The 17,811-nt window shown below is 40.0% G+C and overlaps 1 protein-coding gene across 1 annotated transcript in view; it reads left to right on the forward strand.

The window, feature by feature from the left end:
• Positions 1-14,510, forward strand: part of LOC109465871 (centrosome and spindle pole associated protein 1-like) — a 31,470-nt gene extending 16,960 nt beyond the window's left edge. Inside the window, exons 25-36 of the mRNA XM_019763360.1 lie at positions 8-91; positions 2,173-2,322; positions 2,870-2,953; positions 3,218-3,275; positions 4,814-4,908; positions 5,823-5,860; positions 6,769-6,908; positions 7,040-7,168; positions 8,070-8,123; positions 10,291-10,424; positions 10,800-10,962; positions 12,638-14,510. Of these exons, the coding sequence (XP_019618919.1) occupies positions 8-91; positions 2,173-2,322; positions 2,870-2,953; positions 3,218-3,275; positions 4,814-4,908; positions 5,823-5,860; positions 6,769-6,908; positions 7,040-7,168; positions 8,070-8,123; positions 10,291-10,424; positions 10,800-10,962; positions 12,638-12,789 (1,281 nt within the window). The 3' untranslated portion in view covers positions 12,790-14,510. The remainder of the gene's footprint in view (positions 1-7; positions 92-2,172; positions 2,323-2,869; positions 2,954-3,217; positions 3,276-4,813; positions 4,909-5,822; positions 5,861-6,768; positions 6,909-7,039; positions 7,169-8,069; positions 8,124-10,290; positions 10,425-10,799; positions 10,963-12,637) is intronic.
• The last annotated feature ends 3,301 nt before the right edge of the window (positions 14,511-17,811 follow it).

Here is a 17,811-nt window from a genome sequence, read left to right on the forward strand (position 1 = left end):
GAGGGAGGAGCGGCGCTTGGCGGAACAGCGGGAGAGGATGCAGCAGGAGTATGAGGCAGAACAGAGAAAACAGCGAGAGAAAGAGGAGGAGGTAGGAAAGAGATGGATGGGACACTTCAAAGAGAAACAAACTACATGTAAATTATGAACAATAGTACAGAAAACTAGAAAGATACGTAACATTTGCAAACTTAGGAAATGCATAATGTTTACCTTCTGTTCTGCTCCGTTGATTCTTACTGAAACACAGGAGTCTAAATCCCTCCTGCTATAAAATTGCAACATGATGTAACCCGACACTAGTTACCATGGTGACAGATGTGTGGTTCAGGTCATTGACCTTATTGGTTTGGAGAAGAAGAAGAGGAAACAGAAAAAAACAATATGTTCATAAAAAGTATGATATAATTAAATGTGGCACTGTGTGGCGTAAAAGGCAGAGTGTCTGGATCAAAATCAAGAGCTTAGAGATCTCAGATTTCCATGAAATATTTAGATCTTGTGTGATGGTGACTTGTGTTCTCTTCTCATTGACCATGGTGTATACAAGTCTTTCTTTATTGATCAAGGGAAACAACACCAGCTGTTAGCAGTCAAGGAGGTCATGTAATGAAAAAAACACCAGGTCCTGTGAAAATGGCGCTACCAGATGTAGATGACTGATTAATGACTTTCTGACTGAACCAATCCATTACAACCTGACCTAAAGTTAAGGCCATACAAAAACAAAGACACACACACGGACACACACAGACATACCAAAAACAATACTTTGGAATCCATATTTCATGGCAGTAGTGAATACTGTAAGTCCAGTTATGTTCACGAATGCTTTATTTCACAAGATGGAGCAATTTGGGAGTTCACGAGGTCTCTGACTTCGCGAGTCGGTAATTTTTTTACAAGGCGCTACATGTCTGCAAATTTACCGACAGTCAATAATTTTTTTCCGCGTGAGGTACGCGCGAGGTACGCGCGGTTAGAACATGGTTCCGTGGACATGACACTGTCCAAACTGAAGCCCATCCATGCGAACTGGGTCCTGGGTGCACTGGACAGTATCGCCAACAACATGGACATCGCCAGGGGATGGGACCGCACAGAGATCTGAGCCGCTGTGAGCCGACGGGCGCGTGAGTAAAAACAAAAGCCGCCGCCATGTTTGAACTTTCGACTCGCAAATGTTGCCAACTTCTGCACAGTAGTCCTCGCGTAAATCATCATTAGTTGTGAAATTTTAGCGCACTGTTCTATAAATTTGCTGTTTGGGAACATTTAAAACCATGTTGATTCAACAAGTTGTAAAAAAAAATCAAAAAAAAAAATCAAGCAAACTTAGACCATTAGACAACGCGCTATGTAAACAAAGGCCGCCATGTTGGATTTCTTGTGATTTGTCGATCGGCTCGGCGGTTACTCGGCGGTAGATTTTCATGCAATTCTTTCCCTGTAAATACCTGTTAATGTTGTATATGTAGCGTAAATTTTCTTGGGATGTATGGAAATCTTGTGAAATGATTTTTTTTGCGTGTAGCTTTGGTGAGTAATGTTGAACCTGTGTAGTTTGATCTTTCGAGGTATAGACAAAGACCCTGACGCTATCCCGCTTGGTCCGCTTGGTTCTATTTTTTTCTGATTTTCTGTACCGTAAATAATTCTGCTTTACGTGGCTTGTACACAACAACTTTTTACAGATGTATGTTGTAAAATTACGTATGTACGATGTTGCACATGTTTACAGCTGTTTACCGCTACGTTATCGCTGAACTAGCGTTCTTGTTAAAACTGATGTTGTCTAGTCGGCTTTGTAAACTTTTACCGTTCTTCGCAAGAAACACTTGTATTACTAGTAACAAAATAATGACTCCGTGAACCATATGCTCATTGAATAAAGTTTATTTGATTCTGAAAAGAAGTCTGCTGTTATTCTTCGAGTCTTGTCATTTACTAGTACTACGTAATGTAGAAGTTGTTAGACGTATAGTACACAGTAAATAGAGTTGCGATGCACGATGTGTGTGGGAGGGGGGTGGTACGTACGGAATGGGTTCGCGAGGAGGTGAGTTCACGAGAAGAGCGTCTTCGTGAAAACCGTGAACTTAAAGATTTCGTAATCAAAAATGGACTTACAGTACTGTATTATCACCCAGCTGACGAGTGTTCTGTTTGTAGGTGAAGAGAAAGAATGAAGAGTTGAAGAGGCTGGCAGAGGAGAGAAGGCAGGAGGTGGAGAGGAAGAAGAAGGAGGAAGATGAGAAACACGACCAGGAAAGAAGACGGCAGCTGGATGAGGAGGACAGGAGACGGAGGGAGGAGCAACAAGTGAGAATGGTTCTTTTGTCTGGCTCATCCTGGAAATAGTGGATCAGTGTAATCGAAGATGGAAAAAATTGGGGTGAAAAAACATGAAAAAAAGATGTAACTAGTAACATTTGCAAAGCAAATGTATACCATAATGTTTACCTTCACCTGGTCTAGCCCAATGAACAACAGTTACTACACTGTTTATACTCAAAGTCAAATACTTTCAAATGTATGGTGAGCAGGCTGTACATCTCTGTTCTGCTGCATAATGTAACCTCACCACAGGGTGTTGCTACAGTCCCAGCTGTTACCATGGTAACAGACGTCTGGCCCAAGTCATTGACTGTACATGTATTTGTTTGGAACTGATTGAAACTGAGAAAAAAACAATATGTTTTCCTTCTGTAAAGGTAAACATAATTAAACTAAGCTAAGTGTACTGGCAAACCTTTTCCCTCAAAATGCAGGGAATAGCATTTCAGAGGATGAAGATTTCAAAATTTACAATACGCCTGTTTGTTTTGTTTTTTCCTGGTTGATCATGAAAGTCTGCCTATTGTTACAGAGACAGCGAGTGTCATCCCCTCCCATCCCTACTCTGAGGAAGAATGAAGAAGAAAGCCAGCAGCCACCACCAGACTCCTACAGGGTACAGGACACACTTTCATCGTACATCATAAATTTTAGTAAAGCAGTTACTGTATCTCTTGCCATTTTCATTGATCCCATACCACATTTGATTTTGGGGTTCAGTTCAGTTGACAATCAGCTGTCAAGGAGATCATGATTTTGGGGTTCAGTTTACCTTAAGTTAACATGTGTTTCAAAGTTTGCCCCTTCCTTGAAAAGAATAATCGGACATAATAATTGGCTATGTGTGACAGTGTCTGTTATGTTCCTTTCCTGACTTTAGGAGAGACCGCCCCAGTCCCCACCTGTACCTGCGGTCAGAACCAGGGAGAGAGCACCAGGTCAGTTGGAGTCTTGGTCTTGATATATATATATGTTTATTTAGAATGATACAAGATATTGCACACAATGGAATCAAAACTGACACGCTGTCATCCAAAGATGTCACAATGTCATGCAATATCCCAAATTAGGTTCCAATAACTTTCAACAATGAAAGTGGTGTCTGAGTAATAATCCTGAAGTCAACTATCAAAGGTGGAGTTAGGCATTGTAACTCTGGAAGGAGCATTGTTGTGGGTGATTCTGATACAATGTAGTTGTTTGTAGTTGATGCTCTCACAGGCGCCACCTATTAACAGAAGATGGTACTACAGGACTTATGTCATGGCATGGTCAGTGGTATAGGAGTGGCATGTCAAGCATGGTAGCCCTGAAGAAAATGTGCCCAATATCAGTCTGAGAGTGTTTGCCTTTTGTCTTTTCCCAAGCTTACCAAGGACCAGCCAAGGAGCTTCTGTCCCCAACTCCTTCTACACCTGGTGTGATTTCATGAGAATGTTTTGTTTTGTGTCTACTTGTAGTGCATGGTTGTCACCCTCTGTGTTGGTGTAACAGTCAAAGGCACCCAATACAATGATTATTATGGAATAGGGCAGTAAAGCTTGACTTTCCTTCAATTTTCTGGTCATTTTTTCAATGTACATGATGTAAGTTGAATCAACCCTATGCTACGCACTAAGATTTACTGTATGATCATGTTTTTATCAGTGGCTTTCATAGTAATATATGGAATGAGATTTTGAGATTATTGTTGCTTTGAGAATGATATTATTTCTTGATTCAACAATGTCTCAGTCTGTACATTGTAACATTACTGTTGGTCTCTGAATTGTTACTCAAGCTTGGGTATTATATCCTTGGTTACAAGCCTACCTGGAGCGAGTGCGTGAGCTCATTATTCCACCAGCCGTATTCGATACAGATTCGGAACTTGGAACAGGGACTCCGTCAGTCCATTCCAGGGAACACTCTGGTATAAAAGGGAGACAGGATAACGGGAGGAGTGGTATTGTGGATGGCAAGTAGTCGATGGCAGTTCATCTGATACCATGAGTCAAAATCTACTACTGGTAGTATTCATAAGGCCTGGTTGATGTTGTAGAGTACAACAATGGTGCATGGGAGTTCAGGATACTGTCACTTACATGTAGTGCTCTAGCCGGCCTGAAATTTTTTGTCCGTCATCTCAATTTTGTTTGAATTAGCATCATGTCGAGCAACAAAGGCCGACAATCCAAGGCTCTGTATGCATGCTCCCACAGGAAAATTTCAAAATCTTGACCGCCTGAAACAACTTTCAGCATTTTGAGGGGCATATTTGCTGGTATCTGTATCGGTATAGCCGGTGTAACCACCATTCGGTGTAACACACCAGCTTCGCAGGCACATGTATATCACACAGAATGACGGAAAGACAGACGATGGCTAGAACACTGCTGTCACCCAGGCACAAAGATATTCTCTCTTCACTTAGGTTTTTAAAAGGCAGAAGTTTATAATGTGACAGTTGATAAAGCCTTAACTTTGTTCCCCACAGGAAATCCTCATGATGTGATTGACCAACTGTCAGCCATGAGAGCTCAGCTCCAGAGTGAACAGAGAAGGGTACAGAGTCAACTGGACCATGCTAAGGTAAGGCATGCTGTACTAGTAGTAACAGTGTCCGGATTAAATTTGGACAGTCCACTTTAAATCCGGACTACTTCCCATATCTCAGCAACCTTACATCTAGATGGGCTAATGTTGTTAACTACAGGTAAAAATGGTGTAAGAAATACATTGTACATGTATGTAGCAGCCATCGAGGACCCCTTAGGAGTTAACCCAATTCTGCAGAATTCTACAGAATGACATCCAACTGTAATATTATCAGTCTGAAAGAGAACAGAATTATGAAAAAAAAAAAACTTTTTATCTGGCATATTAATCATGCAGATTTTCTGAATGGCTTCTGTCTTTACTTTCTTTCTGTTGATTTTTCTTCCTTCTCACTCTCTGTCTTGAGTCAGTGGTTACTGTGGCTCATGTCTTCAAAGGTAGGAAATCTTCCTCAGTAATAATCTTATTCAGACTATCTTATTCAGACAGCATCTGCCAACATGCACTCTTGCATAATATATTTGTTTTTGTTTTGCCACCCTGAAACTGCAATTTGGAATTACTTCATGATACTACTAAGAGTAGTCTCCCCTTCCTCCAAACAGTTTTAACACTGTTACTTTTACCATGCCCAAATCTTCACAGGCAATAAAATATGCTTGAAACATTTTTGTAAATAAAGATGATAAGGGTATAGCATGTATAATTTGTTGAGTGCTGAAGTTACTCAGAAGTGAAATAAGGAACTGTACCTCGTCAGATAAAGAGATCTAATATCTATTTTCACTTTATTTATATCTGATATTGATTCAATATGTTACATGTATGTCACAAATCATCAATCACATGTGACTGCTTCAATCGTAGTACATTTATTTTGTGTATGCCAATATCTCGGAGGATATCTGAGGCTTATCTATAATTGCATTTATCTGTGTGTTCTACAGTTTGACAGCGTGCCAGTACCCAAACCACAGCCTCAACCGTAAGTTCTCTTACATTGGGTTTTAACTAATTTTAATCCAATGTGATATACTTGTAGCAACTGTGGTTATCTTTTCCAGTTTGACTTTGGTTATGAAGTGTTTTTAAGACAGAACAATAATTTGTATTGTCAATATACATGTATGTTTAGGATCATAGATTTGTAGATCTTGTTCTTTAAAGCCCCTGTCACACATTCAGAACCTTCTGAACAAAGTTGCCTGATTCAGAAGTTTAGGAGCAGTCTGACCAGATTTATGCCTACCTTTCTATACGAGGGGAATCAAATTTGAGTTAAATTTAAGTCAAATTTGACTGCCAACCACGCCTCGACCTACCCCAGAGCACCAGCCAACCATGGCAAACCTCGGGTCCACATGCAAATGTCTTATTTTTATATAATATAATAAATAAGAAGAAGAAGAACTTTATTGCACGACAAATGCACATGGTACATTGTATGGCAAACTACATAAAATAAGTGTGTTGAATAAGACCTAATGTCGAATAAAACCTGACATAACATATCTATATCATAATTATTCAAATAATAAGGGATATCACAAGTCGTTGATAAAGTGTTACAATCAAGTGGGCTAATCACAAGTTTTGGTATTTTTTCTAATAGCAAAGCATTCCTTTATATATCTACCTATTTTTGCGTTGTGGGGACCGTTACATGCAAAGATATATTCAAATCTGTCTCCAACATCGAGACTCTTAAAATCTATGGTACGAGAAATGTAAATATTTGCCGAACACCAGCCGACCTTGCTCCTGACCTACTTCTAACCATGGTTAGGGGGGAGTTCGGCTAGTGTTCAGGAGACCATATTCGGCTGTATGCTTTACATTTTAAATTGGAAATGTACGACACAAACTGTTGAAAGTGTCTTGTTTGATCTGTAGGCGGCGAGAGCTGACAGGAGTGGATATTTTCGACATGGCGCGGAACCGAAGCCGTGTCGCTGTCCGTAGACCAGTCCAGACGGCGGACACCACTGCCGATCCCAGGACCTTGGAAGACTTCAACGATCTCAAACACAGAAGTAAGCAGGTCTTCTTTTCTATAAGAGGTGCCCAGTGCAAGCTGCAAGTTTCTGTATGAACAACTATGAAAGAGGTGCTAGTGTCACTGTCCACAGGTAAACAAGATTAATTTCACATTTTCCCGCTGTAGAAAACACGGTATCGCGGCAGGAGTTTCGATCGCGGTACCCCGATGACCCCTACACGAGCCGCGCGCTGGAGGCCCAACAACATGCCATGTTACAGCAACAGGAGGAGAAACTGGGCAAACTCAGGCAGGGTAAGTCTCAGTCTACACATATGTAAATCTTTTATAGAGGCCCTGAATCTAGACACATGATGTAAACAGCTAGCAAAAGACAATCTAGTTGTGTACATAATCTCATAAAAATATTGCACAGCAAAAACTCATATATACCTGTTTTAAGAAGAGGGAAGAAACACGTAAACTATTATATATTAATATCAATGTTAGCCTTATACATGTATGTTCATCATCTGTATGCAATACATTGTAAATGTAGTGAAGCACCTTTTTAGCGTCAATATGACTCATGTGAAACTACTTATGTATGTACTGCGCTTAGCCCTCATGGCCATGAATGTGCAAATAAACATCGTCATTGTCAAAATAAACATCTTCATTCACTTGGCATTCGGGAGTACAAAACAATAGTGAATCAAAAAGCATCAAATGCAATTTCAGGGAGGCAAAACTGGATTCTTAAAGTCAATTTTTTAATGTTACAGTTAAATATCCCATAGCATACTGATATCTGTAAAGCAAAATTGTGTGTCACTCACAGAACATGGTTGCTTGTTTTGTACCATAGGCTGGTTCTAGCTATTCATGGGAGGTATCCCCAAAAAAAGGAGAGAGATGCCTTACATAGCAATTTTTGGAGGGCTATTTTGAATGCTTCAAGTATGAAATAATGACGAAAAATGGGCTAAGAAATGGCAGTAAATGTTACTAACAGATAGATTTACTTGTCCAGAATATCAGATGAAATTGCATTGGATGCCTTTCACTGGAAGTCTCTTCCCTAGTGAAATAAATCTCCATTTCATACATGTACCGTTACGTAAACTGATTGTTGATTTTTTTCCGTTTTTCTCCCCACACAGGTGGGCTGGCTAGTGAGATGCCTAACATGAATCCCCGTGACTTGGGCCTGCAGAGGGGGATGATCTGAGCAGGAAGTCTCTACTGGACTCAGAGAGTGCCTTCATAGGTAAGTCCCAAACACCTGGAAGTAATTTCAGCAGAGTCAGCATACATTGGAAGAATGACATCTTTTTTATTCACAGAAACCATGTTCATACAGTGTACATGGCCAGTGTTCTAGCCAGCCTGAATTTTTTTCCTTCATCTCAATTTTGTTTGAAGTTGCATCAGGACTGGTTTGAATGCCAAAGGCATGATGCATTGCAATGGGGTCCTGGGACTTTTTTGAAATCTTGACGCTCTTACAATGCTATTTCCTGCATTTTGAGGGGCAAATTTTGGTGTTAGACTTTGTTCGGTTTAAAGACATTTCTTTCTACAGAGTTACATGCTGATTTTTGTCCATCAAACACAACGGATTGGGCAAAGTTTTAGTCTGTCATGTGAGATGCCAAATTCCTTCAAATGGCAGAAAGACAGACCCTTTCTAGAACACTGGTCATCACAATCTGACTGTGTGTTAGATACATAATAGTAGTTGTAGTAAAAAAAATGGCATTCCAGGTTTCTAATGCAATACACGCAGGTAAAAAACATTGGAGATTTCTTGACCAAAATATGTTTCATTGGGGAACAGTAACATTACTCATTAGCTTACAGTATGACTGTCCATCAGAATGTTTCAGATAGAGGCATTATACATGTATGCGCAAAACTAGAGCAGCAGAGATTCCTGTATTTGTCACGCCACATTATGTTCATCTCTGTAACAGAACACACATGTAGCTTCAGTAGGGCTCCTAATTGCTCCTTTATTGCCAAATTACAACATCTGGGTTCCAGAAAAAAACCTACAATGGCAAATGGCTGTACATACTGAGTAGTCCTCATTGCCCTGCCCTACTAGATACAGATTTTGTGCTCAATCAATTGGTAATCATTGACATCCCTGAGTGGGCATGGCAGTGAGTTGAAGGCATCTAATGAATTTCAGGGCAGCGGAACAAAAACATATCCAGGATGAGGAAATCTGTCTGATGTTGACATTTGCTGCCATTTCTTAGCACTTGAAAAAAAACCTAAAACAAGCTACATTGTACATGTATGTGAGGAGTCTCTTCATTTTTTTGGATACCACCCATAAATAGCTAGAACCAGCCAACGATACAAAACAAGCAACAGTTACTGTTTTCCATCAGCGACATTGCATTTTTACCTCACTGTATATTAGTATGCTATGGCATAGGATTGATTCAACTTACTACATTTAAAGACTGACCAGTAAATTGACTTTGAAAATCCAGTTTTGTCGCCCTGGAATTGCATTTGACGCCTTTAATTACGAATCCCATGAAACTCTACATTTCTGCTGAGCACGTAAAACAAATAGAAATTATTAAATTAAAGTCCCCCAAGTCAGAAGCTTTAGTGCAGAACAGTGCATAATAATAACCCCTCAGGTTTAGGCATCTCATGTGCACACAGGAACTGTCAAAGCGCTTCAGAGTCACAGTTTATTGAAGGCTCGGTACACTTTTTTTGAAGCAGCTCAGAGAATTGTGAGCATAAGTGTACTCCTCGTGACAATACTAGTACATTGTATGCTCACCAAGCAGAGGCATGGCTGACAAATGTATCTACCGGTACATGTAGTAGCCAATAAATTGTTCCTATGAAAGGAATCAAAATTTATGCAAACTTGATTAAACATAATACTAAGTAAATTTGTCAATATGACAGGTATCGGGACACAATTTTTCATACAAATACATGCAGATGTTTATTTTAGGTCCTTTAAAACAAAATTTGTGAGCAGCAGACAGTTTGAAGCTGCAAAATGGAAGGCTTTATTGGGTATTTGTCATGTGCTAAATAATTATTCTTATGTGTGCCAGTGCAATGGCCAAGTGGGTAGAGTGTTTGCCTTGCATTCAGAGGGTCGTGAGTCATACCAAAGACTTTAAACTAAATATTACTGCTTTCTCTGCTTGGCACTCAGTGTTTGGGAAAGAGTATGGTAGTTAATCACACACCACTACCAGTGGACTAGCCCCTTGCTGTAGCGATTGCACTTGTGTGTGGCCTAAGGGCTATAGAAACAGAGATGAGGACTGCCCCATACATGCACCACATGACGTTAACTAACTTTACTAATCTTCCTATGTTTGTTTTTTTCCGAAATAATTTGATTATGATAATCATATTGCACGGTCATAATCGACCACTATAATAAGATACCAATGGAATCCAATCAAACACAGACCTGAACGGAGAGGCGAGTTTCCCACCAGAGTTGGCGGACGAACGGAAGGGTCCAACTGCCCGTGAGAGGAGGAGGCAGCAACGCAAGTCACCCTCCCCCCATCTAGTAAGTGGAATGCCCCACTGAAGTTTTGTACTGAGACAATAGACCAGTTTGCCTTTCACAGATCGCATGAACTATTTACATCACAGGGGAGACATTTCGAATAGAATGCCGTTCTAAAACTCGGAAGTTGAACGTGGCTTTCAGAATACAAATTTTTCTGTACAGTTATATCTATTAGTAGATGTTGAAAACTGGGAAACTTATCTTGTATACAATTATAGAGAGGATTATTAACATTTCTATGTTGTATACATTGTACATCATGACTTTTGTATGTATGATACTGTCTTGAACATGCTCCCCAAAAAACATACTGCCATACAGGATGCAGAAGTGTGATACAATATTGATATGACCGTATTTTGTGTTATCTAGCTGGAGAAAGATGAGCTGAGTTTGGGAGGAGACTCGTACCTGGATGCCCAGCCTGGTCCCTCGGGTAACCAACCCGGGAACTTTGGCTCCCTCACCAGCCTGGATGTGGACAGGGTCGCCGCTAAAAATGAGGAAAGACTGAGGAGGCTGAAAACCTTACAAGGTACAAATGTTTGATGAATGGTATACTCTGTTGCATCTATGACAGTGTTTCTGGGAATAACAAGCCATTTTTTTGTCAAGGCCAAGAAAAAAAATTGGTTTCCGGTTTTCAGACTGACCTTAGAAAAAACTGCAGACCCTGGCGTTTTTTGTGTGAACCACCGCAAGGAAAAAAATTTTCGGAGCTGATCAACCTTTTTCTAGCTCAATGCTAGATGACAACTGAGTGATGAAACATTGTATAATCAGTTTTCCATCAATGATATTGAAAATATGTGTTACTTTGTTAAACTGTACTTTATCAGTTGGATCACTAAGAGTAAGAGATCTCCAAAGTCTAAAAAAAAAGATATTCCCTACCTACCCACCCTAATTTTTTCAGGACTGAAACAGGAAATTAACACAACATTTATAGGCCTTAACAAAAAAAATAGACTAGCTCTGTTTTTGGTGCACCACTTGCAAGGCCATGAAATTCTCAATCTGACAACTGAATTTCAAACCTGAAACATTTCATTCACTGTGTCCTTTACATAAGACTCTTGCCACAACCATTAGAGAAACATTTACAAGGAAGCTTGTTCCATAGTCATGTCCATAGTCATGTAGTTCTAGGAAAGAAGCAAGAGGCTACCCTAAGGTTCTACCTTCTGCATTCTTGCAGCATCACATGACAGTTGGACTGAAATTAACCCTCCCTTCAGCATTCATAGCTCTAACCTCCAGTCGACTAATAATCCACTCAGTCCATCATTTGTCCTCTGATATCTCCTCTTCAACAGCCTGGCCCAATAGATAACGTTCATCCTCAATTCTTTTTCATTTGGACGTCGCTGAAGTTTTTCAGCCGGAAGGCGAGTTTTTATTGGACAAAGCGCTAATGTATTGCTCGTAGGACAATGTTCCTCATTGATCTAGCATCTTTTAACTGACGGACATTTGTCTGGCCTTGCTGTAACACAATATCTGAAGCCTTCACACCCAACACTGGTGAACTTACCTGTTATCTGTTGTCTCAGTTCTGTTGTGTGTAAGACCACAAAGGCTTGGTGAAGACAAGTGCTTCTTCTGACGAATGAGTGTTCGCACAACCAGGTCATTCAACATGCAAAATGTGAAAGAACTTCTTTAACCTCTGTTAGGAAGTACAGTGTACCTGGTACCCTTTAAATTTACAAATGTGTTACCCATAAATTACCCCAAAAGTCAGATGTCAAAGCGATATTATGTAAGATTTTTGTGCCAGCTGTAAATATGAATAATTGAAAGTTTATCATCTACATTGTCATTTTTAATAACTTTCAAGATATTAGCATTGCTGTTTTGCTTTTCCGGCAACTCAGTGCAGAATGAGAGTAAGTTGTGGCAGCCTGCTGTATTTTTTGGAGGCTCCTACAAAGAATGTACATGTAGACAGACAGATGACTACAGACATGGTCGCGATCCGCGCTAGCGCTGAGGAATTGGCAGTTTTCCAACACGTTTCTGCGGCGCAACGACATTGATCTTTTTCTCCCCAAATGTCATTATAAACCCACATAGGCTTATAGTGCAAGAAAATGTGTAAATTTTAAACAATGATGTTTAAAATAGTGAAAATCTTACATAATGTTGCTTTAAGTTTTATAGTATCTTCTTATAACTGTCTTACTGAGGATTTTAACTATCCCTTTTAGGAGATGACCAGTCCATCGGTGACCCAGACGACATTCTGCAGAGGTTCATGAATCAACAGAAGCACAACCGGCCGTCCTCCACCACCACCATGGACACAGAGGCCTGGCTCAGGCCTGGCACGGGCAACGCATCGCTACTGTCCAAAACGTAGCTCCACATTTGCATCACTACTATCCAAAACATAGCAGCACATTCACACAGGCAGCACGATAGCAGACTGTACTGTACCTGCACGAAATACGTTATTGTGTTATGCATAGAACAGCAGAACGTCTCATATAAGGTCGTATGTGCATATAAGGTTACCACTCCATTTGTAGTTTCCAAATGTTACATGTATGTCGGAAAAAATATCCTCTGCAACAGCTAAAATTCTGATGCAATGTTGACCAAACATCCAACGAAAACCATGGAAAATCAGGGTTTCATGCAGATCCAGTACGTTCTGCCGACGTGCTACATGTCACTACTGTCCAAAACATAGCTCCACATTGACATCAATGGATACAGATTCCTGGCTTAGGTTCGCAGCTTTGTACCACTTTGAATACATAGACCTGGCCCAGCACTAGGTTTACCTGCTGACCAGTTCATGCACCTCACTACTGTTCAGGCCATTGCACCACATGCATGTGCTGATATCGTGTACTGTATGTGATCAATGGAATCTTGTCCACTTGCATCATAAAGAAGTGCTTATTGTTGTACAGAGAACTTACATATGGTATGTATGTGAATATATAATAGATGTACATAAATATTAAGTGTTTGTGCCTACATTGTAGCATTTATGTTGTGTGTTTAATCTTTGGTACTTACTGTATGTACATTTGTAGCATGTACATCTGGTTCTTACTCCTTTTACTCTCTGATATTAACTGTCACAGATGCAGCATGAATAAACAATGTACCCAAGAAATCATTTTAAATTTAAAATATGACTTAACTGTAAGGAGATACCTTTCTTTAGGTGAAGTTAGTAGTGTAATACCAGATACATATTGCTACATATTACCCAGTCAGTGAGAAGTCAGCATTAAAAACTTAGCAAGGGCTATGAATGTATTGTTCATAGTAAAAAAATGATCACAGTGCTTTGTATATGATTTAGCTGTAATTGTAAGGCAAAAAAGTGTGAAATTATGTTCCTCGTGTCCAGAGATTTTATTGAATCAGAATTATATGAATCAAAAGCCATACTAGTATATAAGATGTTGTGATGAATTTTTTTTTCTATTTGTTCCTGTACATCTGCAATCAAGACTAGTATTGAAATGCCTGCAGTGGTGTACAATGTATGTGTACATGGATATTTGTGAATGTTGACACTGTGTTAATAGGCTGTTTGAAGTAAAAACTTTTGTTCCAACACAAAGGAATTATTCTCACCTGGAGCTTTTGACCATCACTCTTGTCTTCTTCAATAGACTGACCCAGTGAGACATGTCAAATGGCTTCTCTGAAGTGTGACGTCAACACTGGGTCAGTCTATTGAGGAAAACCTGAGTGACTGGTTGAAAGCTGTACATGTAGGTGAGAACAACTCTTTGTGTTAAAACAAAAGACTTTAGCTTGAAACTACCAATGACACAGATGAACTTTCATGATAGTGCCTGTTAATATTTGTGTGTGGTGATCGTATTGTAGCATAAGATTTACTTCTCAGTATGTACATAAGAAGGCATAGATTGTATATATTTCACCTACTTCTCTGTAATAATTCACCAATAAGAATATGAAATGGGGACCAATTGAAGTTAAAAGTAGGTTAATATGATTACTGTGTTAGTGTGTCAGTGGTTCAGTTGTCCTTGCAGCTCAATCTTGTAAATTATGTGATATACATATTGCTGCATTACATTTTATTCTAATGTTCACAAATTTTGTTGTGTCATCAATGTGTATTCTATTCAATACAAGTGAGAAACGAACAGCTTGTACCCTGTTATTTAACTAAATGGTAACACATTCAGAACCTTCCCCCGAACACCAGCCGACCAAGGTTGGCTGAAGCCCCTGTCACACATTCAGAACCTTCCCCCGAACACCAGCCGACCAAGGTTGGCTGAAGCCCCTGTCACACATTCAGAACTTTCGGCCATTTCCAAAGAAGAAAAAGTTTTCAACCATACTGTAAATCGTACAAAACTTGCAAAATTAGCAAATATATACCGTAAGTTGGAAAAAAAGATATTTGAAAACGATACCAATGTCTTAGAATGCCAAAATCAAACGCAAAAGACAAAAATGTGAAGAAATGAATTTGAAGAGTATTCGCCATACCATACTCTATGTCATTTGTTCAACCTTCATGGCCACGTAGATTTCATAATGAAAGCAACTTTTTGGCAAACTATTTTATTCGCACGCTCGCATCAATTTTGGAGTTCCTAAAGATGTCACCCATATAATCAAATCAACGTGGCCTAACTCCCATCCCCTTTTCAGCACACTGAAAGGAAAGAATCTGTATGTCAAGGATTCTCTCGATCGATCCCGAGTGTCCATCACAATTATTAGTTTAACCAATGAGAGAAGGGAAATTAGCGGTTCGACCAATGAGAGAGTGACTGCATTTCCGTCAAATATTTGCATTTCTATGTTTTGACGGAGGTGGGCGGGGCTTCGGGATCGGTTGAAGAAACAAAGCAAACAACACAATCGAACAGGTGGTTATAATTAAAAGAAACAGGTGAAGCTATCCACATGTTTACGGGGGTATAAAATCGCGTGAACGAGAGAAACCACGCACTACAGAAGGAGAACACAGGCAGAGAGAGACGGTTACAGCAGACATAATTGATACAAAGGCAGAACTAACTTCATGTATTGTGGGGGAAGGAAGGACAAGCACACATTCAACCATGGATATCCAATCACTTTGGACCTCAGCTCCATGGAGGACGTCACACAAACGCCGTCCTCACACTGACCTCGCCAAACCGCCCGGACAAGCCGCATACCTCACATTGATATTGGTCCACGCATCCCACGTTCCTTCGAAACTGTGCCCAAGTACAAGTCGGCCAAGCTAGAATCCTCGGTATGTTGTATTACTTTATGTTGTATCCTGTTTTCATGGGATCCCTTGGAAATCAGCCGTCCCTTTTGGCTGAAGAGACACCCATGCTAAAAATATAAATAAATAGATAAACTAGAAGGGTAACATTTGCAAAGCAAATGCATAATGTTTACCTTCGCATCTAGTATGCTCTGTTAATTCTTACTCAAACACATTCATATATATGGTCAGACAGGAGTCTAAATCCCTCCTGCTATAAAATTGCAACATGATGTAACCCAACACTAGTTACCATGGTGACAGACGTATGGTTCAGGTCATTGACCTTTTTGGTTTGGAGAAGAGGAAGAAGAAACAGAGCAAAAACAGTATGAAGTAAACAAAATGAATTAAAAAGATGCAAGCTGGCGTCCTATCGATGTCAGAGGTCAACGATCTGCTTGCTCATTGCCCCTGCCTTGTTGTTTTTCTACCTCCATGCCGCTTCCAAAAGAAACCCTTGATTTAGAAAAACTAGCAGAGCCAGCTATGGAGCAAAGAGCAGCACCTTAGTATTTCTCTTCCAGCTTTTCGGGTAGCATGTAAAGTTTTATCTTCTGCAAAATCACAGGATTCTGAGGCAACATCCATTTTAGTCGTGGCGAATTCCCAGCGGGAAAAGATAGCACAGGTCCTGCATTTTGAAGTTCAATGACAATAATCGATGTCATTTCAAAATGCATTGGCTTTGTTTTACAACTAGAACTGAACGTGATAACAGGCACGGAATTTCCTAGAAGAATTATACACACTTGTATTGTAAAAGGTCGCCATAGTAAATTTCCTCTTTATATATCTAGTCTCTCTTCTTCACAGACTTGGCGGTTGCAATAATTGGATTAAAAGACCGTGACTCCCATTTCATGCTCTTCCTGCGCCAAACAATGCGAGAAATAATGTCTGATTGGTAGATTTGATTTTCCATTTATCTTTGTTGACATCTCCAATAGCCTTTCATGTAGGAGGAGATAGTAGGATTTTATCTTTATCGACCATTACATGTTATAACACATCAGATTGCTTGGCAAGATCAATCATCTTTATCAAGGAACTGGGATCGTCGCTGTACGTATCTTACTCCTTCGAGACTTTCGGAAGCTGAGCTAGTTTAGAAAAATAGGAATAAATATAAAAAAGAAAATGAAGAAGACAAGACCTTGAGAGATTTGTTCAGGAATCAGGCGTGCTATATTTATAACTGCGCTATGGTACTGTAGACAGTACTTGGGGAGCAGTAAGTATTTGATACATCTCTGTTCACACTGTTCCTCTGTGGCCATGCTTACTTTCTACTTTTGTCAGTTCTGTCTTATCTGTTTAGAATGTAGAGCATCGTTTAGCTGCGTCGGTACAAGGGTGACTTACTGTTAAGGCCACAGCAAGTAAGTTTTATGGATGACATCCTCCGCAGACTCAATGTCTAATGCGATAGGGCGGAAAAAACAAGGCGGGTCAAGAAAACGGGATTCCTACATTTTCAAATTTTCATATCATGATCCTTGTTAAACAAGAAATGGTACCTTACCAGAGCATTGTCTTGTCTCCTCTCCTCTCGTCCTATTTATCTGCAATCCACGTTCCGGCATTGCAACAGACATCTTCGCCCATATTTTCGGCATGTTGACCATTGTCAGAGGGCAACACATTTCTTTTTTTTTTCCAAAATCAGGCGAAAAATTAATGCACGCGCTGATGGCATTCATAAAAATTACTTGCAGTTGCCCAATGGAGTAGTTTGTGTGCTCTGCCACCTCCCCCCAACCCTAATCGACGCAGATTTGGTGCAAGTACGACTACAGTCTACCCCGATGACTTAGACCGTCCCAACGCAATGATGTTGATGAGCAAATGGGGTACTGAAGGACGCTTTAGCGTCAACTTGGGGGGCGAAAAGCTACTTCGGAGTCGGACAACAACTAGTTCTAACAAAGACTTAAATCTGAACGTGCATATACTCCTTCTGAACTTTGGTCTTTGTTCTCTTTTGTTGTAGTGCTGTTCCCTCAAATGTTTCATACTTTGAGACTTTACTTCGAAACTTGGACCCCACATGTAGCTGTAGATGTTAAATGCATCCAATGCAGTTTTTAGGGATTGCAAGCCTGATTTTTC

This window comes from Branchiostoma belcheri, unplaced genomic scaffold, assembly GCF_001625305.1.
Source record: "Branchiostoma belcheri isolate BF01 breed outbred unplaced genomic scaffold, Haploidv18h27 scaffold16, whole genome shotgun sequence".
Taxonomy (NCBI): Eukaryota; Metazoa; Chordata; class Leptocardii; order Amphioxiformes; family Branchiostomatidae; genus Branchiostoma; species Branchiostoma belcheri.